Below are 25910 nucleotides of genomic sequence, written 5' to 3' on the forward strand. Positions count from 1 at the left end.
GCCGCAATATATCTATATTGCGGTATACAAGTTATAGGAGGCGGAATACGAGGGTTCGATCGAGATCAGAATTCTCCCACATTTGCTCATCGAGCTACCCCACCGGATAAACTAATAAATCCGATAAGCCTCGAAACCTACCTAGGTAGGTAGCCGCTACGAACGTCAACTGATCCACCCAATCCTCTTCTTGTCTCGTCTTGTGTCTTCTGTGCTTCTCCTGGGATTCTCCTGGAGTGCTTCACGGCAGCAATGGCGCCGTATCTAGGGTCGGATGCGGACTATTTTAAGGACAAGGCGCGTAGGGACTTGCTGAACCTCCTTGAAGGCGTGAGTAAGGCTCCTGCTTGTCTCTCCATCTCGTGTTGTTCCTAGGCTGAATCATATTATCATTATAGGTTCGCGGGAAGAAGAATCTTGTGATTAGCCAGGGTTTGGCTGGCCCAGTTGGCCTGTTTGTCAAGTTCTCCCAGCTCCAGGAGTACGGCGTAGACCGCGTATTCTTGCTCGAGAATGGCAATGTCGACTCAACCCAGCGCAATGTTGTATTTCTAGTGTATGCCGAAAAGGCCCGCCAGGTGCGAGCAGTGGCAGGTATGTGATGCTATTTCTTTCACACACCAGTTACTTTTCTTTTCTTTCCTTTTCTTTTCAAAATTCCTCGTAAATTCTTTTGGCTACCCATGTCAGCGGACAAAATAGCTTCTGGATGGGACTGCAAGTAGATTACCCAGACTGCTTCTTACCCCTGCGTAGTCACGCAGGTTCCCTGAATTAAGTCATTTTTTTTTACTAGCTCATCTATAAGACTTTCTTTGACTGAAAGTTCCAATTGAATGATGCCATCAGAGGGAGCTAACGAGACGCCTAGAACAAATCCAACGATTACAGCGTAACAGCAGCATTGACCATGAATTTTCTATCTTCTGGGCCCCGCGACGGACCCTCGTAAGCAATGCCATTCTCGAGAGCGCAGGGATTATTGGGGACGTGAATATTGCTGAATTGCCTCTTTGCTTTTTCCCTCTAGAGGAAGATGTCTTTTCGCTGGAGCTGGATGATTCATTTGGTGACCTCTACCTGGTAAGAAGCTTGTCACTGATCGAGACAGCTCTTAGCTAATTTGATGTAGCATAAAGATCCCGGCTGTATCTTTCATGCAGCAAAGGGCCTTATGGATATTCAGAAACGGCACGGTTATTTCCCCCGCATAGTCGGCAAAGGAGACCACGCACGGCGACTTGCTGATCTCTTACTGCGAATGAGAAAGGAGCTCGATGCAGAGGAGAGCTCTGGCTTGGCGGATCTCGCCTCTCGAGGTCTTCTTCCTAGTGCACATATTGAGAGTCTAATTGTTATCGACCGAGAAGTTGACTTCGGTACACCTCTGCTCACTCAGCTAACGTATGAGGGCTTGATCGATGAATTGGTCGGGATTAAACACAATCAAGCGGACGTCGATACATCGATTATTGGCGCTGGTTCAGCGCCCCAGGCCCAAGAATCTTCCAAACCTACCCAACAATCCTCTAAGCAAGCCCAGAAACGGAAGATCCAGCTGGATGCTTCAGATCAGCTGTTTGACCAACTTCGAGATGCCAATTTTGCTATTGTGGGCGATATCTTGAACCGGGTGGCCCGCCGCCTGGAAACTGACTACGAAAGCCGCCATACAGCGAAAACGACGTCCGAACTTCGCGAATTTGTGAACAAATTGCCAACATATCAGCTGGAGCATCAAAGCCTTCGGGTCCACACCAATCTCGCGGAGGAAATCATGAGAAATACCCGTTCAGATATCTTCCGCAAGATTTTGGAAGTTCAGCAAAACCATGCTGCGGGCGCTGATCCTGTCTACCAACATCCTTCAATTGAAGAGCTCATTGCTCGAGATGTCCCACTCAAAGCTATACTCCGGTTACTGTGTCTGGAGTCGTGTATGTCTGGAGGGTTACGACCCCGAGACCTCGAAAACTTCAAGAGACAGATTGTGCAAGCATATGGACACCAGCATCTGCTAACGTTTTGTGCCTTGGAAAAGATGGAACTCCTACAGCCGCGTTCCTCCGCCACCGCCATGCTACTCCCAGGCACTGGCGCCCAAGCAGGAGCCAAAACAAACTACAGCTATCTGCGGAAGAACCTACGCCTCGTGGTGGAGGAAGTTAGTGAAAAGGAGCCAAACGATGTCGCCTACGTGTATAGCGGATTTGCACCGCTGAGTATCCGGCTCGTCCAGTGCGTTCTCCAAAAACCATACATCCTTTCGCTTATACGAGGTGGTTCTACGGCAGCTACAACAAGCCCTGCGAACACCGCATCCCCGGGATGGCTTGGATTCGAGGATGTCGTCAAGAGTGCTCGGGGTTCCACCTTTAGCATAGTTCAGAAGGGTGACGATAAGGCAGTTCGCGCGCGACAGACTCTCAGCGGCAACAACCACTCGAAGACCGTTTTTGTGTTCTTCCTGGGTGGTATCACATTTACTGAAATCGCGGCGCTTAGATTTATCGCCGCCCAGGAGGCTCCGAGACGGAAGATTGTTATTTGTACAACGAGTATCATTAGCGGGGACAGGATGATGGAGGCAGCGATGGGGAAAGGTAGCTTTGCGCCGACTTGAGTAATACGACTCGCTTCATCCTGCAAGGATATTAAATGTTAATACCACAAAAGGATAGCTTTACAGTGCTCGAATAATTATTATAATACACGTTCATGTACTGATGAAGAAAGCCACGAGTTTCACCTTTACCCAACTACTTAAATAAGATCTAGATCAGTATTTAAACCCAGAATTGACGCCCATTAGCCGACCCTGGTATCTCTCCATCACCTCGCCTAATTTCACCATAACTCCCGCGGACAACGTTCGCACCTGTTCTCGGGGATCACTGGTATCTCGTGTCGCAGGGGTACGATCAAAAATCTCCCCGGCCCACTCACGCAGTTCCATGACCTGCGTGGCAAACTCGGTCACTAGTTGCTCTTCACCTGAGGTACCGGATCCGACATTTAAATCGATCACTGCTAGGAAGAGCGACAGAAGAGCAGCCAAGATGCTCGGTTCTTCAGAGACAGGGCGTGCATGAAGGGAGAGGAGGAATGTCAGTGTTTCCTGGGTAAGAGAGCGTAGGAAAGGTGTGTGAGGACCCATTGTTGATAGGGTCAGTGTTAGAGTTTGGATGAACAGGCAGAGAAGATGTGGGACTAGGAATGGGTTATGTGATGGGGCAGTCGACCTAATAATTATCAATGGTTAGTCTATTTGTGGAGGTATCATAATGAATGCGGCTTTAGCGAGGATACTCACGACGAGAATTGCAGTATCATGATTTCGAACCGGCCTGTCAGCGGGTAGAAGAACCCTTCGGAGAGAACTTTGTAGAGATCCTTCACTGTGGACTTTTGACGATGGGCTTCGCGCTCCTTGCGTCTTTTTTCGACTTCCATTCGGGAGGAGAATGTGCGCACTTTTAGGGCGTTGGGCCCAGAAAGTGAGTCGGCCGCGTTTGCTGCCAATGGCTGGAGGGACGCTTGTGAGAGTGACTTTGTTAGACTGGCGATTGGGGATTCATCGGTAAGATATAGTGTCTCTAGGTTTGCGGGAAGTTTCTTTGATGGGAAGGACGAGTCTTGTAACGCCGGAAGACCTAGAGCTTTTGCGTCTTCCTCGCCTGCTCCGGCTAGTTCCCGGGCACTGAGGCCGAGCGTTGTGAGGATTGCAGACCGTTGGACTTGGGATAGATCTCCATCAAAGAAGATAGCGGAGAACCATCGGCCCATCTTTAGAGGCTGTGAGACTACTAGAGCAATCATGCTCTGCAAACGATATTCGTGGAATTTTGGAAACTTGGCTTGCTCTTGTAAGCCGACTAAGACAAGAGCAAGCTCATCCGTGTGCTCTGCGAGTTCTGTTCCGAAGCCGGTTTTGCGTCTGATCAGTGAAGGAGCTGTGGTGATTGCTAGTTCATAGCGGTCTACATTCTCTGTATCTCTCAGATACGTTATGAGATCGCGAATATACCTGGTGGTTCTATTAGTAACGATTTTGGATAGAGCAGATGTCTAGTCAACTTACACTGGAGCAGTTGGCTTATTACGCTGTATCAAGGTGGGGTCCTCGTCGGAGTCTGATGGATCTTCATCAGGTTTTTCGTAGGGAATAAGGTCATCATCTTCGGCTTCATCATCATCATCATCATCGCCATCTGAAGCACTGATTTCTTCTATGGCCACGATCTTGGCCGAGCGCTGACCGGATGATGTGGAAGAAGGATTTGCCATAGAAAACAAAGTCTTTCTGGGCTTCTGGTGCGACATCGTCGTGTTTTCTTCTGGCGCTTTCAGTGAATCCACGGACCCGAGTCTGTCGCTTACTTGAATAAGATTCATATACCAATTTGCTTCGCTGCTCTCCATTTCTTCGAGATCGAATTTCATTGCTTTCCCAGGCTGTTCGATAAGTTGAGAAATTGCGGTTCCGATAAGCATACCCAGGAAACGGGCCTTCGTAGAAGCTGCTGCGAGACGGTTTGAAACGGCATTGAGGAATATCCCAGTACGGCCAATGTGCTTCATGGAATCCGGGTCAAGGCGCTGAAGATAGCCAGCGGCAAGAAGAACAACTTCTGTGTTTGCTATGACATGTTAGTGTCTTATTGATTTGACTGTGTCACGACTAGTGAGCGGAGACTCATACCTTCTTGACTGCGCAGCGGTGCATGTTGTATATAAATTTTATCAGCAGATTGTTCGAGACTTCTGGTCAACAAGGTTACAATTAGGTCTGTCGTATATCAGTAAAACAATTTTAACACTAGTCGTCGTAAATAATGAATTGGATCTACCTTTTTGGTGAGCTAAGTTCACCAATAGTGCCCTACGCAGTCGAACTGTTTGTACTGAGCCACCATGGCCTTTTGAAAGCCAGTCAATCAATTGGCCTTCAAGATTAGGTCGCTTCGATAAAAGAATTGAACACAGAGCCGCGACACCATTCACAACGTGGTTCGCGGAAACATCGCTTTCATCTAGGGACTCGGACAAAAAGTATTTTTTCTCAATATCGCGAAATATGCCTTCTAGCACAGCGAGCTGTTCAGTCCAGCGAAGATGTTCATAGAGCGAGATGTATTGCTCTGAAAGAGACTGACGGATAAGCAATCCGGCGTAAATTTCCCTCACTAGCTGATCTGGAAGGATGATTCAGTATGGAAATAGAAAGGGCAAGCGGACTATTAATTACCTGTGTACCCAAGGCTTAGTGCTCTTCCTGTGAGAGAAGCAAGTGCTTTCCAATGCGCCTCTTGATAACCAACAGGAAGCTTTGAAGCCATATGATAGATATTGGTACCGAGCCATGATGCATACTGAGGCCCTTCCCCAATCCAGGCGATTTTACTGGGGGCATTAACGTCCCGAATTAATGAGAGAGCTTCCGCCGACACCGACAGGATTCTACTGGCCGCGAGAAGCGACACCAGTTCTTTCCAAGCCACTTGCTTTTGAGTTACATTGTTGTAAAGCATGTCTATATCAGTGTATAGGCGTAAAGCCAGCTCCTTTGGCTCCAGCAAGGCGGATATAATAGCAAGAATGTTCCTGATCTGGATTTGACTGCCGGATGCATTTGCCTGTTGAGACGATGCTCGGGAGGACGCGATCAGCGAGCGGAGTTGGGCCACCAAGCAACTGATGCCGGGCACACTGCTGAGGCATCTTAGCAAAGCAGCGCGGAGTCTAGAATTACCAGTCTTGGAACCTTTCGAGCCTGCATTGATAGAGTCCCAATGATCCGGAACTGTAATGCTTACTAAAGCGTTGAGGATCTGGGCTGTTGTCGGGTTTGGGACTCTGATGCTAAAATGCGCTGAATGATCCTTCGCATGAGATGGATCGAGGATGAAAAGAATTCTAGCTATCTCATCCTGATCTGGATTTGCCTTCAGTATTGCTAAAATATCACTCGCGGATGCTGGCTCTGTATTGGAAGAAGCGCTCGGTGTAGGTTCGCCTCTTTGTAGACTGGTATGCTGAGAAATTTCCCCTGAAGCCGTCAGAGCAGATCTCTGGTCATGGGTTATTGTCTTGATCTCCGTTATAAGGCCATCCATCTTCGGAGAGGATCATTATTGGGATTTGAGCCTGGCAGAAATCTGAAGAGAATCGTGAGGTAGAGGAGAGTGTATGCAAGCTGTGCATTGTTAGTCAGCATTTAGTGGGTTGTGCATTCACGATACGATTGTCTTCCACGATATCTGCTCAAGAGCCATACCTGGGCTATTTTTTCCAGGGGAAAAAAAGGAATCCTCTGGCTTTAGGGGATGTACTTATTATTTAGCCTTGAGCTATACTTTGCTGAGCTCTTGTATTATCGAAATCCTACATCGTATCTGCCCTGACTAATGGTACAGTGTGGCGGTCACGTGCTAGGCGGCGTTTGTAGTTGGCTCCATCAGTCAACAACGAACGATGTAGGTCCAACATCTTGACAATACGGGCAGGGTTCTGACCTCTGTAGAATCACACTTCTACTGATTACTCTAAATCATTCTTACCTGAGGAAGAGTTATCTGAGTATCACCTGGAACCGATCCGGGCTCGAGATTTAGAGGACATACGACAACATATCAGATTGCAAGAATGGCCGTTGGAGACCCGCCTCTTCGATGGTGAGAACTTTCCTTAAGTATTCTGCCACCCCCAATAGTTTAACAGTCCTTAGGAAATATCTCTACAAGGTTTTGTCAAAATCTGGTCCATCGTGTGACCCAGACTGGGTTCCTGGCGAGGAGACGATAGAATGCTTGGAGTCGTCGAAGATTTTGTGAGTATTCCAATGATGCTTATCTGCAACCTTGCTAATCTCTATATAGGGTAATGTTAGTTGCTATCTCTGTCATGAATGTGAATTTGAGCAGTGTTTGAACATGTGCTAATTTCATGATAGAGGAGCTGGAGGATTAGGCTGCGAGATCTTGAAGAACCTTGCATTGTCAGGCTTCAAGGACATTCACGTCATTGACATGGGCAAGTTCATTTAGCCGTATGGGCATTCGAATAACTGTCTGACTTTTGCAGATACTATTGACATCTCCAATCTGAACCGGCAGTTCCTATTCCGGCATTCTGATATAGGAAAGCCGAAAGCAGAGGTTGCGGCCGCGTTTGTGGAAAGGCGTGTTCAGGGAGTCAAGATTACCCCTTATGTAGGGAAGATTCAGGATAAAGACGAAGATTATTACTTGCAATTTAAGATGATAGTTTGTGGTCTTGATAGTATCGAGGCTCGAAGATGGATCAATTCTACCCTGATTGGAATGGTTGACTTCGAAAACCCGGAAAGTCTGAAGCCTTTGATTGATGGGGGAACCGAGGGTATGCGAAACTTATTCTCCTATATCTGGATAGAAGATACCTAACCATCCGATAGGATTTAAGGGCCAGGCGCGTGTCATTCTACCTACTCTTTCATCATGCATCGAATGCCAGCTTGACATGCATGCACCTCGCCCTGCAGTGCCGCTTTGTACAATTGCGACTATCCCTCGCCAACCGCAGCATTGTATCGAATGGGCACATCAGATCGCCTGGCAAGAAAAGCGTAAAGACGACTCCTTCGACAGTGATGACATGGAGCATATTGGATGGGTTTATAACAATGCTCTTGAGCGAGCAAAGCAATTCAATATTTTCGGAGTCACATTTCAAATGACCCAAGGAGTGGTCAAAAATATTATTCCAGCGATTGCTTCGACGAATGCTGTTATTGCGGCCGCGACAACCTCTGAAGCACTGAAAATCGCCACTTCTTGCAACCCTTACCTGGAAAACTACATGATGTATGCTGGAGAGGAAGGAGTCTACACTTATACTTTCGAAGCCGAGAAAAAGCCTGATTGTCCTGTTTGTGGAAATCTCGCGCGCAAATTGACTGTGGACCCAAATATGACGCTGGAAGCTTTCATCGAGACTCTCGGGGAGCGACCTGAAGCTCAGCTGAAGAAACCAAGTATGAGAACAGAGGAGAAGACACTGTATCAACGTTTCCCCCCGCAATTGGAGGAGCAAACTCGACCCAACTTGAAGTCAAAGCTTCGCGATCTGGTGGCGGATGGACAGGAGATTGCAGTCAGCGACCCAGCTTATACCATCGATTTCCGCTTCCAGTTGATCTTCAGTTAGGGGTAACGCTCTACCACGAATGCACGATGATTATGACCAAATTTTGACAGAAATTTAAACATGCTTTTTCTATCTCTGAAAATCCCGTATCCAGACTCCCAGTAATGTCAAGAACGAGCTTTTTTTTTTTCATAACGTACAAGAGAGAAGAAACAACAAAATCCAACGCCGGGTAATGCATTATATAGCTTCAAAAACATTTGCCGCAACAATCGCGAGGATCTTATTCGAGCTTATCGCATGAGGTCCGTCAAGCCCCTCTTCCATCTTGCGCACTTCAGCTTCAGCACCTTTACACTTTCTAGGAAGAGAACGTCGCTGTCGAGTTGTCCTGTGCTCTCGATATTGAAGATGAAATGATCCCGAAGGCGGCCCAGCTTTACCTTACCCTGGAATTCTTCATGTCTCAGGCACTCCCTGCTGACAGTGTCATTGAATGGATCGCGGACAACAGCCTTGAGCTCTCCGGTGCGACCGTAATACTCGGTATCTCTCTGTGCGGCTTCCTCGATGGTGACGGGCTCCAGAGCAATGACACCCTTAGGGAAACACTTGGCAAACTTCTTCGCGTCCTCTCCTAGGATAGGGCGGAGGATTTTGATATCTGGCATTAAACGGTAGCTTGCTGTTGCGACCGGGGAGAATTTAGCGTGGTCGGCTCCAATACCCTTGATACAGTGGAGTTCCATCTCAATCTTCTGGCCTGGACGCATCTTTGCAATGAGAATGTCTGGGTTGACAGGTTGGATAGCACCGTCGCCAGTAAAGTATTGTTCCTGGCGTCCGACAGGGTGGAAAGTAATATCCTTGGCATAGACATGGGCGTGCTTGTACAGCTTTCGGGGGTCCTGCTCGTCGCGAGAAGCATGGGGATTTTTGGTGCATTGGACATCAAGGCGCAGGACGACAGTATTGTAGTCACTGGGGTCGCTTCCGCTCCCAGGTTCGTCATCATTAGCCTTCTTGAACCAGCGCATCCAGTTCAAACCCTCCACGGAACCTTTGAGAGGGATCAGACCCAGGCGTTGTGCAAGGACCTCATCTTGGATGACAGAGGTGTTATTGTGAACAAAGACGAATTCGATGGCGAGACTGGGGACTTCTGCCATTACAATTCGACGGAAAGCATTTGCGATCGCAGCATCGAGGCCGATGAGGGAAAAGGCGGACTCGAATTGGTTGTTCTGGTGAAATTCGACGCGAAAGTTCTATGCACAATTACATGAGTAAGAGTCGGCTTAAGGAAACGAAATGAAGAGGAGGCGTACGTCTCTGAATTTGTCGAGAGACCATTCATGGGATTCGCCGGGCCAGTGACCTGGGAAATCTGTGGAGGGGATGTTGGTGACGGTCTCTGCATTGATGTCGACGATCTGGAATTGGGATTAGACATGACGCCGTATATTCTTTCTTGCGGCAAGAGAAAGAAGAAGAAGAAGACATACCCTTCTGCGATCGAGCTCCTCCTGTGAGGGAACGAGAGGCGCCATGATGGAGGTGAACTGCGCCGTCAAGCTAGCTGAGAGAATTGCTACTGCGAATGCTTGGGAGGGCGAAATAAAAAAGTTCTCTTGGGTTAGCGGCAGTATTTTCAGCGGGCGCCAGGCGGAGAGAGGGGTTGTTTATAATGCACTCAAAACGTCGCAGGGCCTGGGGATTTCTCTGGCGGTGACTTTAGTGTGGGTGTGGAATAGAGGACTGCCGAAGACCAACCAGAGACCGTTTGATGACCAGAAGCTCGCCCATCACGTGACCGTCCAAATTGCATCCCGTCGCAACCTCCAAACCGTCAATCCGCATCGAACCCTCCCGACGAGTTTCCCCATCCATTGCGTCCGGACTGAGGACAGTCAGCCTTCTCTCCCTCCGAGTCCCTCCCTACGATCCCCCGAATGGCTGTTTCCTTTGCTCGCCTGGCGGGCAATGCCCCCAAAACGCTCTGCTTGCGCCCCTCCGGCATTGCCAGGAATACCACTATCCCCAGATCCCGGTCGATTGCGACCTCTATTCCTCGTCGAGCGGCAGAGGCTACCAGCTACCAGGCTACTCGCCTGATCCCAACCGACCCGTCTTTCACACATCTGGCTAACAAGGGCCCCAGCGAGTCCGAAACTCCCGCGGCTCTGGAGTCCGAGGCTGAAGGGGTCGACCGTAAAATCCGCCATTACACTGTCAATTTTGGTCCCCAACATCCTGCCGCTCACGGTGTGCTTCGATTGATTCTGGAGCTCAATGGCGAGGAGATCGTCCGTTCCGATCCCCACGTCGGTCTACTCCACCGTGGTACCGAGAAGTTGATTGAATACAAGACCTATATGCAGGCTCTGCCTTACTTCGATCGTCTAGACTACGTCTCCATGATGACGAATGAGCAGTGCTTCTCGCTGGCTGTTGAGAAGCTGTTGAACATTGAAATCCCCGAGAGAGCCAAGTATATCCGCACATTGTTTGGAGAGATGACCCGAGTCCTGAACCACCTTATGTCCGTCCTCTCCCACGCTATGGACGTCGGTGCCTTGACACCTTTCTTGTGGGGTTTCGAGGAGCGTGAGAAGCTCATGGTAGGAAGCCCTTTGATACTAAATTCTAGAATTGCCTGAGATCGCTAACAGTGGTTGTGTGGGATAGGAATTCTACGAGCGAGTATCCGGTGCCCGTCTCCACGCTGCCTACGTCCGTCCCGGTGGTGTTTCCCAGGATATTCCTCTTGGTCTCCTGGATGATATCTACCAGTGGGCTACTCAGTTTGGAGACCGTATTGATGAGACCGAGGAACTGCTTACTGATAACCGGATCTGGAAGGCCAGAACCCAAGGTGTTGGTGTTGTGAGCGCTGCTGATGCTCTGAACATGAGCTTCACTGGTGTTATGCTCCGCGGCTCCGGTGTCCCATGGGATATCCGCAAGTCCCAGCCATATGATGCTTATGACAAGGTAGAGTTCGATGTTCCTGTCGGTGTTAACGGTGACTGCTACGACCGTTACCTCTGCCGTATGGAAGAGTTCCGCCAGTCCCTCCGTATCATTCACCAGTGCTTGAACCAGATCCCCGCTGGACCTGTCCGTGTTGAAGACTATAAGATCAGCCCCCCTCCCCGTGCTGCTATGAAGGAGGGCATGGAGTCTCTGATTCACCACTTCCTCCTATTCAGCAAGGGTTACGCCGTCCCTCCCGGTGAGACGTACTCCGCCATTGAGGCTCCTAAGGGTGAGATGGGTGTGTTTCTGGTCAGTGATGGTAGCGAGAGACCCTACCGCTGCAAGATCCGTGCTCCCGGATTCGCCCACTTGGGTGGTTTCGACCAGATCTCCCGTGGTCACCTTTTGGCCGACGCCGTCGCTATTATCGGTGAGTGCCGCGATAACTACCACCCCACTTTTAAATTGAGATAAAATTACCTAACTAAACCTCTCTTCCAACTTCTAGGCACAATGGATCTCGTGTTCGGTGAAGTCGACCGGTAGAGTTGGATGGAATCGAAATCTCTGATCTCCGAATCTTCTGTACAAAAAGCCCCTTCCTCCCCCGAGATACATCAGCTTGATTTCGAGAAATAAATCAAATCTCTTTCCCAAAACCAAACCCCCAAAAAAGAAACCCGAAAAAGAAACCAAAGAATATTTAGAATCCCCTTCCCCTTTCTCCCGAAAATGGCGGTGTATATCTATTTATGAATTACTCAAGCTCTTTGTGTGCACGGGCGAGGAAGACAAACAGACAGAGAGAGAGAGAGAGGGAGAGAGAGACGGAAGGAAATGTGAATGTGTTGTGTTGTGTTATAGAAGGTGTGATTCGAAATCCAAGTATCTGTCTGTCTCTGTCTGTACCATGTCAGCTCATTTTAATGGCGTTGTTTTTCTTTTTCTTTTTCTTTTTCTTTTTTTTTTTTTTCTGGTTCCCTTTACTCTTTATTTCCTTTGTTGAATTGTCCTCGTCCTCGTCCTCGACCGTCTACCGTCTACTTACCTACCTACCTATCTCTAGTTGTTTACCATGATCTACATCTTCTCGTTTATCTTGACCTGTGTGTGTGTGTGTGTGTGTGTGTATAGTGACACTGAGCTTTTGATATGATCTTGGGGTTATACTGTTAAGACGTAGAGATACTACTTTACATACTTTAGGTAATAGAGAACCTGTAGGAAGAAGAGAAGTCAAATCAGGAAAAGAGGAATAGATAATGAGTAGGTAGTAGGTAGTAAACTACGCCGTAGGTAAGTAAGGTGGAGATGGACTAATACCTAGCCTAGCTAGCGCAAGGGAAAAATGATAAATAATACTATAATAATGTAGAAAGCCTAGTAACGCCATAATATTGAAAAAAAAAAAAAAAAAAACAACAATAGTTAAAAAAGTAAGAGAAGAGGAAAGATATTAGCGCCTTGACCAATGCAAGCAGGCAAGAAAATGAGATTAAGAAACCTTCCGTTAACTATCTTATCTTGTTCTCACGCTAGGCCAGCCACCATGCACCACACACCCAGGGAAGAGAAACAACCTTTGTCCTAGAATGTCGAAATGACAAAAAGGTGAATTCGACCATTTTGAGTCTGGGGGGACATTTGATTTCTCTTTCATGACTTGTTGAGGTGACCGTTTGCCAGATATACCATCTTGCATCAAACTACACATTATCATCATCGTAAAGGAAGTTGATATCCCGCGGCCGGCGCCGATTATATGAGACGAAATCGCTATCGCCTGGTGGACGTTCGTTCCGGGTATTCGCAGTCAACATGCTTTGGATACTAATGCAGACGCTCTCGACTGTCTGGACGGGCGACCATCCGGCGGAACTGAGGAGGTCTAGACATATGATTCCGTTGCTGTAGATGTGCGGGTGGATGGGAATCGGGCGTTGTGTCTCTGGGGCGGTGCTCTCGATAAATTGAACTTCTGGGGGTTCTAGATTTAAGAGATTAACCCGGGGATATGAGGTAGGATGGGGCACCGGAGAGAGAGAGACATACCAATTGGGTATTTTGACCCGAATGTGAATTTTAGTCGGTACGTTTGGTTTTGATAGAGCGGATTGTCGTCAAGAACTTTAATGTCCATTTGCCATTCATCGAGCCCGTCGGCCTTTGCGATTGATATCCCCGGGGGGACATGGTCTTGCATCTACCTGGGATGTGAGCTTTGGGTGCTTTGAGTGGAGGGCTGGCAGGATAAGGTGGAAAGCCTCAACGCCGTTGGTATTGTGCATGGGGACTGGGCGGGGGCGAAGAAAGAACGGAAATAGCTGTGAGGATGTGTGTAGGTACCTTGATGAGCTCCTTTTTTGGATGTTAGCAAAGATGATGGATAGATATACATGCAGCTGCGGCGAGGGGCACAGCTTACCTTACCTAGTCGCTTGGAAGCGAACATCTTTGGGGGACGAGCCTTCTACAAGGCTAATTATCAAAATATTTGCAGAATCCAGGCGTGAGACAGTGGACTGCCCAGGTATTGTATTTATTGCAAAGGGCTGAGCGAAGCCTCGTCCACGGGGCGTAGATGTATGACGTTGAGTACCGGTGCGGGGCGATCGACAACCATCCAAGTACCTAAAGATGCAGCTGCAGTGAGGTGCGGGAAAGGTGGGGGGGGGGGGGAGACCTCAAAGGCAGGCGGGGAGTGATATTTACAAAAGCAGGGCGAGAAAGGGCTCAAGAACAGAAAATGGACAAGATAGAGAGAGAGATGCGAGGGCGTGAGTGTGTTCGAGGGAAGTTTCCTGGTCTTCGATCAGATCATCTGGAGAACATCACCTGATTGGCCCGGCAAGTCACGACCGCCTGACACGTGACAACTATAGCAGCCGAGGAGGTCATGACAGACGAACAAAGTGTAGAGCTGACTACGGTGTTCCTTTAAGTGGCAGTGGGATATGGAGTATCGGAAGCTGAATTGACTACGGTCGACTCATGTGCCGAGTGGGTGGAACCTGGGTAAAAGCCAGGATAAGACCGCCAGAACAGCAAAGTGGAATCCAGAAAAGAGTTAAGAGATGCTGGGTAAAAGAAAGAAAGAAAAAAAAAAAAAAAAAAAAAAAAAAAAAGGTATTGAACTTGCAGAACAGAGTGCACGCCATTTGAATTTAGAAGAGGGGAATCACTGAAATACAATTCATAGGAAAATCATCTGATGATCCCTGACTCGGTAAGGAAACAGTGAGGGAAAAAAAAAAAAAAAAAAAAAAAAAAACAAAAACCATCTCCTGTGTAAAATGAACTAAGAATGGCTGCTTTTTTCGCGAGCCTCACGTTCAACCCTTTCTAGTTCCTCGTTCTCCTTCATCTCGCGGACTTTGGCAAGTACGACTTCTCGGAAGATGGCACCACGCGCAATCTTGCTCAGACTACGCTTCTTAGTGGTACCAGGTTCACCAGCAGTGGATGACGACGAAGGCGAGGCTGCATTCGCTGTTGGGAGAGCTGGGAAAGGCGTTGTTTTGCTCGAAGAGTCTGCCATGTCGACGGGGCTGGGGATATCCTCGTCGTCTTCTTGCATCTTGAGCGCTTCGATGCGGTTTGCGAGCCTGATGATCTCGATACCTCTCTTGAGGCGAGAGCGGGCAATATAGGCGCGGATTTCGGGGAGCAGATCGCGGTCGCTGGCAGATTCTCCCTTCAGCCAAGGGTGTTTCAGGGCAACTTCGGATGTCGGCCGGTTCGCGGGGTTCACCTGGAGCAGGCTGAGGATGAAGTCCTTTGCATCTTTGGAGACGTCGTGCCAGTAGCGCTCGTGGAAAATAACCCTGCCGGATCGGCATTCTTCGATTAGATCTGTCAGGTTCTCGGACCGGAAAGGCGAATAACCGCATAGCAGAGTGTATGTAATAACTCCTAAGGACCACATATCCACGGCCTTTCCATGTCCCTGCTTGAGCATAACCTCGGGGGCGGCATAGCCAAAGGAACCTGCCATGCTGGTGAGGACCTCGCCTGGGGTTTCCAACATTTTCGCAATTCCAAAATCTGCTAGGACAAGTTCCGAGTCTATATCACGAGTAAGATAGAGGAGATTTTCAGGTTTCAAGTCTGGGATAGGCGACGGATCAGCACGAAGACGTTTAAGAAAAGAGAAAGCTGGGGTAGCTTACCTCTGTGGACGATGTTCTTTTTGTGCAAGAAGTTGATGGCGTCGAGTACTTGATGAATGGTTTGTGACGCATCCTTCTCTGTGAATTTGCCGTACTCGCAAATTCGATCGAACAGCTCTCCACCAGTGGCGAGCTGGGTGACAATATAGAATTTATCCTGGCGGGATATTAGCGCAGTCCCCCCAAAATCGGTCGCAAGCATCGCAATTTTACCTTGGATTCAAACCAGTCCACGAAATGGACAATATGGGGGTGGTCAAGCTGCTGTAGCAATTCCAGTTCATCATAGACCATGCGTTCATTGCCGCGGACATTTCTCTTCAGGATGATCTTAATCGCGACCTTTCCAGAAGCACAGTCTGCTTCACGAACAATACCGTATGTGCCAGCGCCGAGGGTTCTGCCGAATTTATACTGAGATCTGCAAGTTGAAGAGGTTATTCATCTGGAGCGAACACGAATAAATTGGGAGAGTCCGGGAGAGGGGGAGTCGTACTTTTTCTCGTAGCTCTCAGGCTGGCCTGAGAGCTTACTGAACATACTAGAGACTGGAACAGACCATTTTATTAGCGTTTTTGTGAATTAATATCAAGAAGCAGAGTACAGGCGATGGCCGAGAACTTTTGTAGAATCATGATGTGGAGGGTGCGCGTCTAAGCACAGAGACGATCCCGAAGAGCCAGGAGCATGGCAAGGGCATTGGATGGAGAAAAGCAATGCTATACTTACAACTCATGGTGTTTGGATCAGTACAGGATTAGAGGATGTATCTCAAGCTTATAGATGGCGGGGCGGATTGCAGGATTGAAGGGAACCCCGCACGTCAGGGGGAAGGGGTTGATGGGAGTAGGGAGCACCCAGGTAGAACGATGTTAACTAGAGAAGAGCAATGAATAAATTAGTATGATATTTCAAGAGCATATATCAGTGTCGAGAAATAGGGCGCAGAGACACAGTTAGGGAGAGGAGTGTAACGAGGAAGGATTGCGGACAATATTAGGTAGTAAAGATGAGGATGAGAGAACGAAACGAAACAACAACCACCAGAAAAAAAAAACACTTACTAATTCTTCTTTCCCGCAAAGAGAGAGAGAGAGAGAAAGGGAGAAGAGGAGAATTAAAGGAAACGAGTAAGGAGCTGACGGGGAACCAGAGGACGGACTGTTAGAGTTTAGCTGGACGAACTGAGGGCACAGCCACAACAAGAGGTTCCCGTAAGGTCAAAAATGGACCATTCAATTTAGAAACGAGTAGACTACTCCGTAGAAAAAAAAAAGAGAAAAAAAGGAAGAGAGAGAGAGAGAGAGAGCTGGAGCCTAGAAGTAGGAGGTAGAGGGGTGGCGGGGCTCATTCCAGCGGGTCAAGTCTCATCTAAGGAGGATTCGGTTTCAGCCCTGAGAATATCTCATTTAATGGTGAGGTATCTAGATATTAAGTCTGGAAATGAGCAAATTGTAGGCTGACTCGAAAGGCCTAAAAATAACTAATCAAACCAACTACACCACAGAGGTATACAGAGATAGATACTATATATAAACGTGGACAAAAAAGGCTAAAATTGAGCAGAGAACTCCAACCGAAAGACATACCTAGATAATAATACTCACAAGCCCAAGTTTCACCAGGTAAATATCCATCTTGTGTGCTCTTGGGTTCCCAAAGATAGTGGTCGCCAACACATTCTTAATCCCTTTCTGACTGTCGTCTTCTGCGACCGCACAAAACCCCGGCTGACCATCCTTGAGAAATAAAATCGTCCCGGCAGTATCCAACCGCATTGGGGGCAGGTCACGATGAACGGGGAAAGCTGGCATCGGGGATATGTAAAGGAGGAGGAGCGTCTCGATGTAGTCCTTGTCTATGCGTGGGACGGGATCGCCTTCGTTGATGATAGAGAGAAAGGTCGAGTGCTCCGTTCCGTAGGTGTCGAGACCTGGCTTGCTTACGGGGGGGGAGCCAAAGACGACGCAATCGATAGATCGGAATTCTGACAGGATTGGTGAGAAACTATTCGAGCAAGGTGGTTATGGAGGGAAGGGGGCCGGCCACTGACTGGACGATAAATCTGTTAATGGCGAGCTGTTCTTCGACATCATGTGGGCATATAGTAATGATGCAACAGCGCCGCCGGCCGAATGGCCCGTAAACAGCAGCTGGATCTCTGTTGCTGGCTCTTCTTTTTCAGCGTCAGAAAGGACTGATGAGACAGCCCCCGAGACTTTGTCGGCCATGGCTTTGGCGCACGCTAGGAAACCGCCATGAACTTGAAACGAACGGGTCTCCGAGTTCTGCGCTGTATCAATAAAGCTTCCCCTGCTAGGGTTGAAAGGGAAACCATGAGAACACGTACAATAAACCCATCGCCGTCCGTCCCGGTCCCCATATCGTCAAAGTTGACCGTCCAGTCCTTTCGTTTGGAGGTTGAGCCTCTGATGGCAATCACGAGCAGCTTAGGAGCAACCTTTTCCGCATGCGACGAGAACAACTGCACGCATGTCGCTTTGACCGTACCATCGAGCAAAGAGGCACCGATATCCTGTCTGTACGCGGTGGGCTGGTAATCCGAGAACTCCTCTGGAGCATCGACCTCGCCCACACGCCCGGGACCGTACACAGCCTTTGCGCTCCAGGCCCCCAGCTTGATGAGGCTGAGTTCCCTTTCGCTTCTAGAGGGGCCACCAGTTAAAAGCCAAGTTTACCTGGGATACCGAAGACGGGGACATACATCGGGATAGGTCCCACAGAATCCGGTAGCAAGCCATTCTGGTAGCTCTGGACCTTTTCAATCTGCCGGCTCATAGAGACGACATCGATTTCAACCTCACCGGCTAGGGAAATTTAGTCGAGCGCATTCCTCCCTGGAGAAATCGAGGGTGAATCAAATTACCTGATAAATCTACTCGCTCGAGATAGTCATCTAATCGGACCGACACCTCGCGGAGGTTGTGGGATGCAGCGGCGGAGTGGTTTGACTGAGAGACATCGGCGACCGAAGCGGAGGACCCTGCGGATGCCTCTGCAGTGGATCGAAACGTCTTGCTTCTGGTAAAGGAGTTTGCTACTTTTTTGGCAAAGGCTTTCCTCATAGTGAGTGAATAGTTATGTATATGTACTGAGTAGAGTGACTCCCAGGATCAGTATCGTGGATGGGGCAGGGTTTTAGCGCAGTATGTAGCCTATGCCCTGTGGAAACCCAAAAAAAAAATAGAAAGATTTCAACAAAGAAGACGGTAAGAGAAATGAATGGTAAAGAAGGGATCAGCCTCGTCCATGACTGCAGTTTGACAGCAACGACTCGCTTGAAATAGCCAGAAAAGGGCTACATATACGAGGGGAAGCGGAGTGCGGCTGAGTCCAGGGCAAACCCGGACAGGCCGAGGATTGCAGATAAAACGCTCGCTTTGTCCCGAGAGATTCAGGACGTTGATCAACGGTGCACCGTCTGCGATCGCATTATGAGTTCGAATATCTTTGAGAATCTGCAGTCGCCTGTTTCTCACGATGCCGACTTGGACAAGGGCTGGCAACAGATCTCGGAGAAGGGCGACGACCCGGTCACTGTCCTCTTCGGTTCCCTAATGGAGATATACTGGGCTGCCGTGGTAGATGAAATGGCAAATGCGATTTTGGCCTTTGACGATTACAAGACTTTCATTCCGGGGGGGTTACAGGAGCTGGCTGAGGAGGCGCTGGAGAGTGATTATCTGCGAGAATTGCTGGACTTGTGGGGTACGGCGCTCATAACGCGAGAGGTCCTCCTTCTGACGTGAGAATAAGATCCCCTGGGGCTGCCGAAAGAGGTCAAAGATGATTTGTGCCAGGGCATTTTCAGTAATGTAAAAGGTTGGTTGGTTGGTCCCGGGAGGAGTCATTCTTTGCTGACGACACAGTAGAGCGACAAAACGTATCCCAGGATGAGTTGGTTGCCCGCTCATTGCTTCAGGCGTGTGGTTCGTGCCCTCTTGACCTTGGAAGTCTGCTCTGTAGACACTAATCCAGAGACGCAGGATTTACGGATTATGATTATGTTCAAGAATACAGAAGACCGACGTTTCCATCGTTGGGACCAGCACCCCAGGGTACATACATACCTGCAAGCCTTTCACCTCCACACTTGTAGACCACTGATTGAAATACACAGTCGATACAAGATTCCCCGGAGTATATGAAGCTGTGCAGTGCTCCGAATGCCGATTTTGTATTCGGTCCTTCCACTTTTATGAGTGCAAAAAAGGATGCATCGATTGGTGGGTGGTAGTGTGTTTCTTTCCCTCCTCATACCTGGTTGACTGACCTCGAGAATAAAGTACCGTGAATCGCAATCATTTGAAAACGGTTCTCGAGGACAAAAAGTCGAAACCGACGTCGCGGGATCAGCATTATCTTTTGGACTGTCTTGTGCCGCCCCCTTTTCGTCTTTGCTGCACCTGCATGGAAACGTCGTCGCACAAGAAAGACCATCTGAAGGTCGTATACCGCTTTAAAAAGGCAGGCGATGAGGGTAAGTACCGACCTCTTCTAGAGTCTGGTTCGTGGTTCCTGACATCGTGATAGAGAATCGGAAATTTAGCCGCGAATTAGACGCCCTTGAGGATCATATCAAGGGACAGAGTCTTCTTTCCTTTGGAAATGCCTTTCTCGATCATCTCTCGTTAGGCGGGTGGAAACGCTCGTCCGTCAGTTCTCGCCGGCTGTTCCCAGCAGGAAATGCACACTGTGCTCTGATGTTTGGACCGTTGTTGATCGAGAATGGAATGACAATGTGAGTCTAAGAAATCGCGCGAGACTGGTAAACATTGCTAATTGAAGCCCTATATGTATAGCTATCCGGGTGGCGCTTTGATATCCGCCCGCCCACTCCCTTCGTTAGGACGTCACACATCTCGCGAAATCAAAGAATATCTCCGGCCGGAAAATTTCCGAACTATCGATGGGTGTGACATGTTCTGCTCGCCATTATACTCCGTGTCTCCGGACCGCCGGTTCTACGAAGCAATGAAGCGAACACGGGAGCGTCGCTTTCTCTGCGCAAGGAAGCAACTTTCTGGGGGGCTATTTACCGACTATAATGGGAACCCCCTGTGGAGACTGGGGGAACCAAAGCTGGTGGAGCAATTCCTTAATCTGACACTTGTATGGAGAGCTGGGAAGGCGCCGGCAGGGTCTGAAAAGTTCAATAGAGATCTGCTCTTGGAATGCGCAGGAAGGCTCGCTGCATCTATGCAAGCCATCTTCGGCGAGGAAATCAAACCTCACCTGTTCATGCTTGCGCAGAAGCTAGGCAAGAAGCAAAAGTTAGCGTACAGCCGCATGAGCAACAACTGCCAGGACTTTTGCAACGGACTTCTCGACTATGACAGCTATATCCATCCCATGGTCAGCGCCATGTACCCATTCATCCCAGTCGGGTTGTCCGCCGATATAGAGCAAGCTGCAGATGATCGCTCCCTGAGCTATCTGCAAAGTTTTGTCAAGCCCCTGCAGTATCCGATCCAGGGAGGCCGCAGCAGACGAATGATGCTCGGCTCTGCAATAACCATGTACTCCAGCTCAGCCCAGAACGACGCAGATCTCATTGACCATGTCTACAGTGTGCGGTTCGGATATGATTCGGAAAACCACTTTTCTTTGGGATTTACCCTTGGCCCTAAGCGGTCTTCAGGGGATCCGTACCTCCTAAAAGACGAAGAAATGAGCTGCTCCGATAGATTCGCTGCGTCGAATTTACCCCTGTCCACTGAAGGGCTTGCATCGTGTTCGCTGGCCGACCACCTGCTTGACTGCCCTCAGGATAACCTGTCAATCCTGCAGACCCATCTCCTCCGCCAGAAGAAATACTATATCGACGAGGACGGCGAGTTTCTTGTGAATCTGGGGCCAAAGGCCTGGATGAAAAACCGACTGGAGATCCTCCGTCGACTGAGTTTGATGAACGCCTTCCTCGCCGAGATAGCGAAACACTTCCAGGCCTGCTGTTGGGAACTGCTCCCGCAAGTAGGCGTGGTAAATGTCAAGACACTGATGAAGACCTGGCGGCCGGCCAATACCATCTTCTCGCGCGCCTGGCACCTGGACAAACGGGACGGGAACAAGCTTTACTATGCACCGGATCTTGACTTTGGAGATGGAGAGATGAGCAACTACAAGGCCGTTGGGTTCTTCACGCTCGGGACGCCATTGTTCGAGACGCATAGACAGGTCCTCGATGGGGAAAATCTGTTCATGACCCGGTTGAAGACCTTGAAGTCACTGCTTTCATCGAGGCTAGCGGGCAAGGATGAGGTCTGGTCACCCTGGGAGTGTTGTACCTGTCCAGAATGCAACATACATCGACTGCAGTTCCTGTGTCAGCGTCTCGACTGGAACTTCATCACGGTCAGGGATGCTCGGAAATCTGGGGACGCGATGCCGGTTAAGCCTGGGCATCCTGATTATGTCTCGCCGCAGGAGTTGGAGAGGTTTCTCAACGGCCAGAACTGGGGGGATGTTACTGACGGGAGGAAGATCAATTTAGAGTGGGAGGAGGAGCGACACGAGAAGAGCGGGTCACAGTGGGTGCAGACTTACCTGCAGTGCTTGAGGATCATATTTGATACGGACAAGGCAGATTCCCAGCTGCTTCGAGAGCGCTTGGAATATTACAGGTTGGTATTTGCGGGGAAGGAATTGCCCGGGTAGGGAGGCCAGCCCTGGATGCAAGTTCTGCGAGGCCGTAGTCGATCTCTTAGCACATTGCTGCTTGTAAAGTAAGTTGTCTGTCGCTGTCTAGATATGGAGCAGAGGTACATCCCAGGTTTTTCTTTCTTTTGATTTCTTGTGTCAATTCCTCTCAATCAAAGTTATTTGACATCATACAATGTTCGCGTAACGCATAGCAATGAGGGCCTCAGTGGGAAATGTGTACGTACAATGGATGAATGATACACAAGACTCACATCAATCGTTCTCGTTTCCAGTTATCTTCCTCTCATTCCAATCCCAGTGTCCCAGCTAATCAATCATCAAGACGAGGCATCTGAGCATCGAGGTATAGCTCATCCAAAACCGACCCGCAGTAAGCCTTGTAGTACGCGCTGCCCTTCCACCGCCGCTTGGAGGACCTCAACCCCACAGTCTGCCATCCCTCAGCACGGAGCCGCGCAATCCGCGCTTGCATCGTCTCCGTGGTTGAATCTGGGTCTGAAACCCGCTGAGCAACGCTCTCTGGAGACGCCCCCTCTGTCACAGGACGAAAGGACCAAAACGAAGCCGATCGCCCGAAACTCTGGGACTTCTTCTTCCGGGCCTGCCGGATCCCAGCCACTTCGTCAATCAAGTAATGGACCGAGGCAATATTCGAGTTGATCTGGCTGTAGAGGAAATGAATGCTGGCATTGTAGTTGCCCACGGCAGCGGCCTCCTCACGGCGGCGTGGTGTCATTGGCGCCGCCGCCGCCGCCGCCGACGCCGCTTGCTGGTAGCCGTGTGACTCGGCGGCGTGGCTTGAATCGACGACAACAACAACAGCAATATCACCACCTCCTAGCCTGCTTTTGGACCTGTCAGGACAGGTACGCCCGAATGGGACGACTTTGATAGGCAGCGGTGGCGGTGGCCGGACCCGCCCTGGTCCACTGCTGCCAGTATGATCTGTACTTGGAGCTGCTTGCTCCGCAGAGTAGTGATCAGCATCGTCTGCATTCTGGAAAGGACTCGCTGAGACGTTATTGACCTGTGCAGGTGATTTTCGGACGTGCAGCGGAGGCGGCATCAGGCTTTTTTCTTCGAGTTCTTCAACGGAACCCTGGTAGATGCTTGAAGAAGTACTGTTGGCGTCGTCGTCGTCGTCGTCGTCGTCGTCGTCGGAGCAGCCAAGGGTTTTGTCAATGATGTCTGTAATGCTGCTGACGAGACTTTCAGTCGGGGAAAGTGTCCCTGATAGGTCTGACGCTGAACAAGACTCGCCAAAGGAGGTGTAGCTGGGAGTTTCGGGATCGGTCTCGTGGATGCGTATGGTGTTGGGTAGAACCGCGAGACAGGTAACAAAGCAATCCAAGGCTGAGTGTAGCAGAGGAAGTTTATTGATCGAGTAGTTATGAGCGTAGCGACCCATTGCTTCGTATGAAATTGCACTGTAGTAGTAAAGGTAAGTTTTGTACACTGGGTGGATCTGGAGTAGTGACTGGGGATTAGCCGGTGCTGCTGGATTCCATGACACAGCTTGAGGAAACACGACGACTTACTGCTTCCCTGGAGGTGTTGAGGATAGCTGACGAACGGGCGATGCATCGTTTATACTGACGCTGGAGATACAGCAACTTAATATCCTGCAGGGTTATCTTCCATTGTTCGGAGGCACGGACGGCCACAGATGCTCCAAGACGAGAGGATTTGATAGCAACCGCGGGAGTCATGATGAAGCGCTCTAGACGCAGGATGTGTGTATTCTAGAAAGAGAGCAGTGAAGAAACAGGGAAATTTACCAGAGATCGTGGGAAAAGTAGACGAGATCGAGTCAATAAACCGCGTCTACCGTCGTGGCAACAGACACGTCCGAGAGTATATGGCCTTGCAGTGAGCAGATTATATTATCTACGTAGACAAGCCAATGAAGATGAACTGTCACTATTCAAGGGAGAGATTATTTGCTGCAAAGATCTTGCTTTCTCTTTTGAAACCGGATGCATCAAACTCAATAATAACGTCCCTTAATACCGAATAGGAAGACTATCAAAGTAGCGACTCGACAGCTCCCCCTGCTGTCTTGCCTTCTCCCGGATCTGTCGGTCGTCTAGAACGCCTTCGCCGCTGATGAAGGCATCCACAAATGAGAAAGGTACCCATTCGAAATAGATATTCCTCACGTCAACGCTGGAATTCCCCGGCTGGGACTGATGCACGACGGCCTCTTCTACGGTCTGAACCCCCTTGATTTCATCACTGCTCCATGCGCTGATAACCTCTTTGGGATCGTTGTCTTCGTGCTTCTCATCGTCGATCAGACCAGTCTCCCCATTCACTTTCTCCAAGTCGCTGAGGACGACAACCGGGACGTTAGGGTTGATGTGTTTTGCGCTGAGAACCACCGGAAGCGATCCCGTTTTGTTGCTGACACCTTTGGAGAGAGAGATCCGGTCAGCACCGAGCAAAACCATGTCCACATTCTGCGCAGCCACCGCGGCAGATGCATCCGTATACAGACTGATTGCCAGTTTTCGACCGCTGTCAGAGCTGTACCGCGCCTGGAACTCCGACAGGACAGACGATGCCATACTGACCCCCTCGAACAGTGGCCGTGACTCCAGAATGCGCAGCTCAAGCGTCGGCACGTCCACCGAAGCAAAAGCATCCACGATGCTATCGCGAATGGTCGAACTAGCGGACAGAGTCAAGATGGTAAGCCTGTCTCTTGCTTCCTCCTCATTCGAAAGAAAAGCAGATCGCAGGTACGACGCAAATGTGTCCTTGACCTGGCGCGCACGACTTGTGCGACTCTGGAGATGAAAGTCAATAACCGACAGCATACGATCCAGTCGTTGCGCCGAAGTCGTGTCCAGCTTCCAGCACTCTTCCAGATCCTGTAGCACCACGAGCAGCAGGTTCAACGTCGCGGCCCCCATACTCTCGCGGCCATTCTTGACGAGATGCCACGCGGTCATCCTAACCGTTTCCCACCAGACCAAGCTGTCCGGGGTGGTTTCCATTTGCACAACCAGGTCCCGGAAAACAGCCCCCGCAATCGCAGTCAGCTCCTGGGCTCCGCTCTCATGGTCGTTTTTGAGTCTCTCCAGCCCAGCCGCCAGCGAACGACCGACCCGATCCGGCATCTCCCCTTCAAACCAGACCCGTCGCAAGCTCTCGCGCAGGTGCGGTACGCCATCAAACCCCGCGTCATTAACCACTGCGGTGGGATTGTACCACTGCCACCCCTCATGCTCCCAATCAATCCTAATGGCACTCTTACCCCCTCCGCCTAGGGCAGAGCTCCGCAGCCGGAACCCAAACGGATGCACGGTCCATTCTCGCCCAACAGACTCATCGGCAAAGGTAAAGGGCATTCCCATGCGCCAAAACGCCACCGTAGACGGCGTAAGGGTTGTTTCCTCCGAGATCTCGCGCCATGCTGCCGCCAGGGGATCTTTGTCTTTGCGACTGATGCTGCCTGATATTGGGGCGATTCGATGTCTTATATATCGTTAGCCAATACATAGCATAAGGTACAAACAGACAGAACTTATCGAAGGACGATATATATATATATGACGTACCGGTATGTGCTCACTCTATCGCTCCTCTTAAAGAGCGCAACTACAGGTTCTTCACATGGTTCATTTGGGTAGCCGAAAATAAACGACGACACGACGGCTCTTTTCTCAAGGGTGGTGTGGTCTTGCCCCGCCGCCATCATTTTGGACGCGGGAGAGGGGGTCTTCCAGCGAAGAAATATCTGTTTTGGATGTCTGTGAAAAGGCGTTCTGGATGGAATTCTGGAGCGCAGCTTGGCCGTTAGGTTGCAGAGATGATGATTATGCTGGTGGGTTCAATTTGTGTGCAGATACTGTATGTAGGGAGACCGCAGGTGCAGGGCAGGGTCATGAACAACAACAGCTACTTGGTATATAGTCAAATGCACCTTTTCGTAGGGTTATTTAGAAA

The 25910-nt window shown here is 49.6% G+C and overlaps 12 protein-coding genes across 12 annotated transcripts; 5 read left to right on the forward strand and 7 right to left on the reverse strand.

Annotated features, from left to right (window-relative positions):
• Nucleotides 1-252: 252 nt before the first annotated feature.
• P175DRAFT_0470811 (Sec1 family protein) lies at nt 253-2746 on the forward strand (the record flags this gene model as incomplete). The annotated part of the gene is made up of 4 exons (XM_040895058.1): nt 253-330; nt 399-594; nt 872-1083; nt 1133-2746. The coding sequence occupies 4 exons, from the start codon at nt 253-255 to the stop codon at nt 2621-2623; spliced, it is 1977 nt and encodes a 658-aa protein (XP_040755970.1). The 3' UTR covers nt 2624-2746.
• P175DRAFT_0513528 (telomere length regulation TEL2 family protein) lies at nt 2686-6134 on the reverse strand. Its single transcript, XM_040898759.1, has 6 exons — nt 5249-6134; nt 4851-5195; nt 4703-4789; nt 4082-4640; nt 3314-4027; nt 2686-3242 (listed from the first exon to the last, which is right to left on the reverse strand). The coding sequence occupies exons 1-6, from the start codon at nt 6114-6116 to the stop codon at nt 2780-2782; spliced, it is 3036 nt and encodes a 1011-aa protein (XP_040755971.1). The 5' UTR covers nt 6117-6134; the 3' UTR covers nt 2686-2779.
• Nucleotides 6135-6645: 511 nt separating this feature from the next.
• Nucleotides 6646-8272, forward strand: P175DRAFT_0513529 (NEDD8-activating protein UBA3; the record flags this gene model as incomplete). Its single annotated transcript, XM_040898760.1, has 6 exons — nt 6646-6674; nt 6728-6829; nt 6879-6884; nt 6953-7032; nt 7084-7380; nt 7436-8272. 6 exons carry the CDS (start codon nt 6646-6648, stop codon nt 8185-8187), a joined length of 1266 nt encoding a protein of 421 aa, XP_040755972.1. The 3' UTR covers nt 8188-8272.
• A 148-nt stretch (nt 8273-8420) lies between these two features.
• On the reverse strand, nt 8421-9677 carry P175DRAFT_0520487 (DNA-directed RNA polymerase core subunit RPC40; the record flags this gene model as incomplete). The annotated part of the gene is made up of 3 exons (XM_040899154.1): nt 8421-9395; nt 9456-9560; nt 9633-9677. The coding sequence occupies 3 exons, from the start codon at nt 9675-9677 to the stop codon at nt 8421-8423; spliced, it is 1125 nt and encodes a 374-aa protein (XP_040755973.1).
• A 350-nt stretch (nt 9678-10027) lies between these two features.
• On the forward strand, nt 10028-11739 carry P175DRAFT_0497702 (NADH-quinone oxidoreductase subunit D). The gene is made up of 2 exons (XM_040896338.1): nt 10028-10748; nt 10816-11739. Exons 1-2 carry the CDS (start codon nt 10080-10082, stop codon nt 11578-11580), a joined length of 1434 nt encoding a protein of 477 aa, XP_040755974.1. The 5' UTR covers nt 10028-10079; the 3' UTR covers nt 11581-11739.
• Nucleotides 11740-12693: 954 nt separating this feature from the next.
• Nucleotides 12694-13655, reverse strand: P175DRAFT_0470824 (ubiquitin-conjugating enzyme E2). Its single transcript, XM_040895059.1, has 3 exons — nt 13532-13655; nt 13159-13464; nt 12694-13093 (listed from the first exon to the last, which is right to left on the reverse strand). The coding sequence occupies exons 2-3, from the start codon at nt 13307-13309 to the stop codon at nt 12813-12815; spliced, it is 432 nt and encodes a 143-aa protein (XP_040755975.1). The 5' UTR covers nt 13310-13464; nt 13532-13655; the 3' UTR covers nt 12694-12812.
• Nucleotides 13656-14350: 695 nt separating this feature from the next.
• Nucleotides 14351-16387, reverse strand: P175DRAFT_0470827 (serine/threonine-protein kinase). The gene is made up of 5 exons (XM_040895060.1): nt 16005-16387; nt 15772-15823; nt 15489-15696; nt 15276-15432; nt 14351-15213 (listed from the first exon to the last, which is right to left on the reverse strand). The coding sequence occupies exons 1-5, from the start codon at nt 16009-16011 to the stop codon at nt 14405-14407; spliced, it is 1233 nt and encodes a 410-aa protein (XP_040755976.1). The 5' UTR covers nt 16012-16387; the 3' UTR covers nt 14351-14404.
• A 266-nt stretch (nt 16388-16653) lies between these two features.
• On the reverse strand, nt 16654-18402 carry P175DRAFT_041651 (lipase family protein). The gene is made up of 4 exons (XM_040893079.1): nt 18001-18402; nt 17626-17941; nt 17329-17563; nt 16654-17262 (listed from the first exon to the last, which is right to left on the reverse strand). Exons 1-4 carry the CDS (start codon nt 18072-18074, stop codon nt 16865-16867), a joined length of 1023 nt encoding a protein of 340 aa, XP_040755977.1. The 5' UTR covers nt 18075-18402; the 3' UTR covers nt 16654-16864.
• Nucleotides 18403-18546: 144 nt separating this feature from the next.
• On the forward strand, nt 18547-19521 carry P175DRAFT_041312 (uncharacterized protein). Its single transcript, XM_040893064.1, has 4 exons — nt 18547-19004; nt 19053-19118; nt 19169-19225; nt 19283-19521. The coding sequence occupies exons 1-4, from the start codon at nt 18731-18733 to the stop codon at nt 19393-19395; spliced, it is 510 nt and encodes a 169-aa protein (XP_040755978.1). The 5' UTR covers nt 18547-18730; the 3' UTR covers nt 19396-19521.
• Nucleotides 19522-20109: 588 nt separating this feature from the next.
• Nucleotides 20110-22203, forward strand: P175DRAFT_0497709 (uncharacterized protein). The gene is made up of 2 exons (XM_040896339.1): nt 20110-21608; nt 21843-22203. Exons 1-2 carry the CDS (start codon nt 20217-20219, stop codon nt 21951-21953), a joined length of 1503 nt encoding a protein of 500 aa, XP_040755979.1. The 5' UTR covers nt 20110-20216; the 3' UTR covers nt 21954-22203.
• A 93-nt stretch (nt 22204-22296) lies between these two features.
• P175DRAFT_0402671 (uncharacterized protein) lies at nt 22297-23605 on the reverse strand (the record flags this gene model as incomplete). Its single annotated transcript, XM_040892998.1, has 4 exons — nt 22297-22728; nt 22780-22904; nt 22968-23424; nt 23498-23605. Coding segments are annotated over 4 exons (1122 nt in total), but the record flags the coding sequence as incomplete, so codon positions are not given.
• A 259-nt stretch (nt 23606-23864) lies between these two features.
• On the reverse strand, nt 23865-25797 carry P175DRAFT_0553875 (translation initiation factor eIF-2B subunit family protein). The gene is made up of 2 exons (XM_040900518.1): nt 25523-25797; nt 23865-25439 (listed from the first exon to the last, which is right to left on the reverse strand). Exons 1-2 carry the CDS (start codon nt 25660-25662, stop codon nt 23963-23965), a joined length of 1617 nt encoding a protein of 538 aa, XP_040755981.1. The 5' UTR covers nt 25663-25797; the 3' UTR covers nt 23865-23962.
• Nucleotides 25798-25910: the final 113 nt, after the last annotated feature.

Source organism: Aspergillus ochraceoroseus (genome assembly GCF_002846915.1).
Source record: "Aspergillus ochraceoroseus IBT 24754 chromosome Unknown P175scaffold_1, whole genome shotgun sequence".
NCBI lineage: Eukaryota > Fungi > Ascomycota > Eurotiomycetes > Eurotiales > Aspergillaceae > Aspergillus > Aspergillus ochraceoroseus.

What these genes read in the sequence shown, in the direction of transcription:
- P175DRAFT_0513528 (XM_040898759.1), bottom strand. Translation starts at nt 6,116, where the DNA reads ATGGATGGCCTTATAACGGAGATCAAGACAATAACCCATGACCAGAGA. An exon ending in ACCGCTGCGCAGTCAAGAAG is followed by an intron (nt 4,641 to 4,702) that starts GTATGAGTCTCC and finishes AACATGTCATAG; the next exon opens with CAAACACAGAAGTTGTTCTT. An exon ending in AATAAGCCAACTGCTCCAGT is followed by an intron (nt 4,028 to 4,081) that starts GTAAGTTGACTA and finishes TAGAACCACCAG; the next exon opens with GTATATTCGCGATCTCATAA.
- P175DRAFT_0497702 (XM_040896338.1), top strand. Translation starts at nt 10,080, where the DNA reads ATGGCTGTTTCCTTTGCTCGCCTGGCGGGCAATGCCCCCAAAACGCTC. An exon ending in AGGAGCGTGAGAAGCTCATG is followed by an intron (nt 10,749 to 10,815) that starts GTAGGAAGCCCT and finishes TGTGTGGGATAG; the next exon opens with GAATTCTACGAGCGAGTATC.
- P175DRAFT_0470824 (XM_040895059.1), bottom strand. Translation starts at nt 13,309, where the DNA reads ATGCAAGACCATGTCCCCCCGGGGATATCAATCGCAAAGGCCGACGGG. An exon ending in CGGGTCAAAATACCCAATTG is followed by an intron (nt 13,094 to 13,158) that starts GTATGTCTCTCT and finishes TCTTAAATCTAG; the next exon opens with AACCCCCAGAAGTTCAATTT.
- P175DRAFT_0470827 (XM_040895060.1), bottom strand. An exon ending in CCTGAGAGCTACGAGAAAAA is followed by an intron (nt 15,697 to 15,771) that starts GTACGACTCCCC and finishes TTCAACTTGCAG; the next exon opens with ATCTCAGTATAAATTCGGCA. An exon ending in AAAGAACATCGTCCACAGAG is followed by an intron (nt 15,214 to 15,275) that starts GTAAGCTACCCC and finishes CGCCTATCCCAG; the next exon opens with ACTTGAAACCTGAAAATCTC.
- P175DRAFT_041651 (XM_040893079.1), bottom strand. Translation starts at nt 18,074, where the DNA reads ATGAGCCGGCAGATTGAAAAGGTCCAGAGCTACCAGAATGGCTTGCTA. An exon ending in TCTGTGGGACCTATCCCGAT is followed by an intron (nt 17,942 to 18,000) that starts GTATGTCCCCGT and finishes TGGCCCCTCTAG; the next exon opens with AAGCGAAAGGGAACTCAGCC. An exon ending in CGGACGGCGATGGGTTTATT is followed by an intron (nt 17,564 to 17,625) that starts GTACGTGTTCTC and finishes GATACAGCGCAG; the next exon opens with AACTCGGAGACCCGTTCGTT.
- P175DRAFT_041312 (XM_040893064.1), top strand. Translation starts at nt 18,731, where the DNA reads ATGAGTTCGAATATCTTTGAGAATCTGCAGTCGCCTGTTTCTCACGAT. An exon ending in AGAATTGCTGGACTTGTGGG is followed by an intron (nt 19,005 to 19,052) that starts GTACGGCGCTCA and finishes CGTGAGAATAAG; the next exon opens with ATCCCCTGGGGCTGCCGAAA. An exon ending in CATTTTCAGTAATGTAAAAG is followed by an intron (nt 19,119 to 19,168) that starts GTTGGTTGGTTG and finishes ACGACACAGTAG; the next exon opens with AGCGACAAAACGTATCCCAG.
- P175DRAFT_0497709 (XM_040896339.1), top strand. Translation starts at nt 20,217, where the DNA reads ATGTTCTGCTCGCCATTATACTCCGTGTCTCCGGACCGCCGGTTCTAC. An exon ending in CAGAATGCAACATACATCGA is followed by an intron (nt 21,609 to 21,842) that starts CTGCAGTTCCTG and finishes GTGCAGACTTAC; the next exon opens with CTGCAGTGCTTGAGGATCAT.
- P175DRAFT_0553875 (XM_040900518.1), bottom strand. Translation starts at nt 25,662, where the DNA reads ATGATGGCGGCGGGGCAAGACCACACCACCCTTGAGAAAAGAGCCGTC. An exon ending in GATAGAGTGAGCACATACCG is followed by an intron (nt 25,440 to 25,522) that starts GTACGTCATATA and finishes ACGATATATAAG; the next exon opens with ACATCGAATCGCCCCAATAT.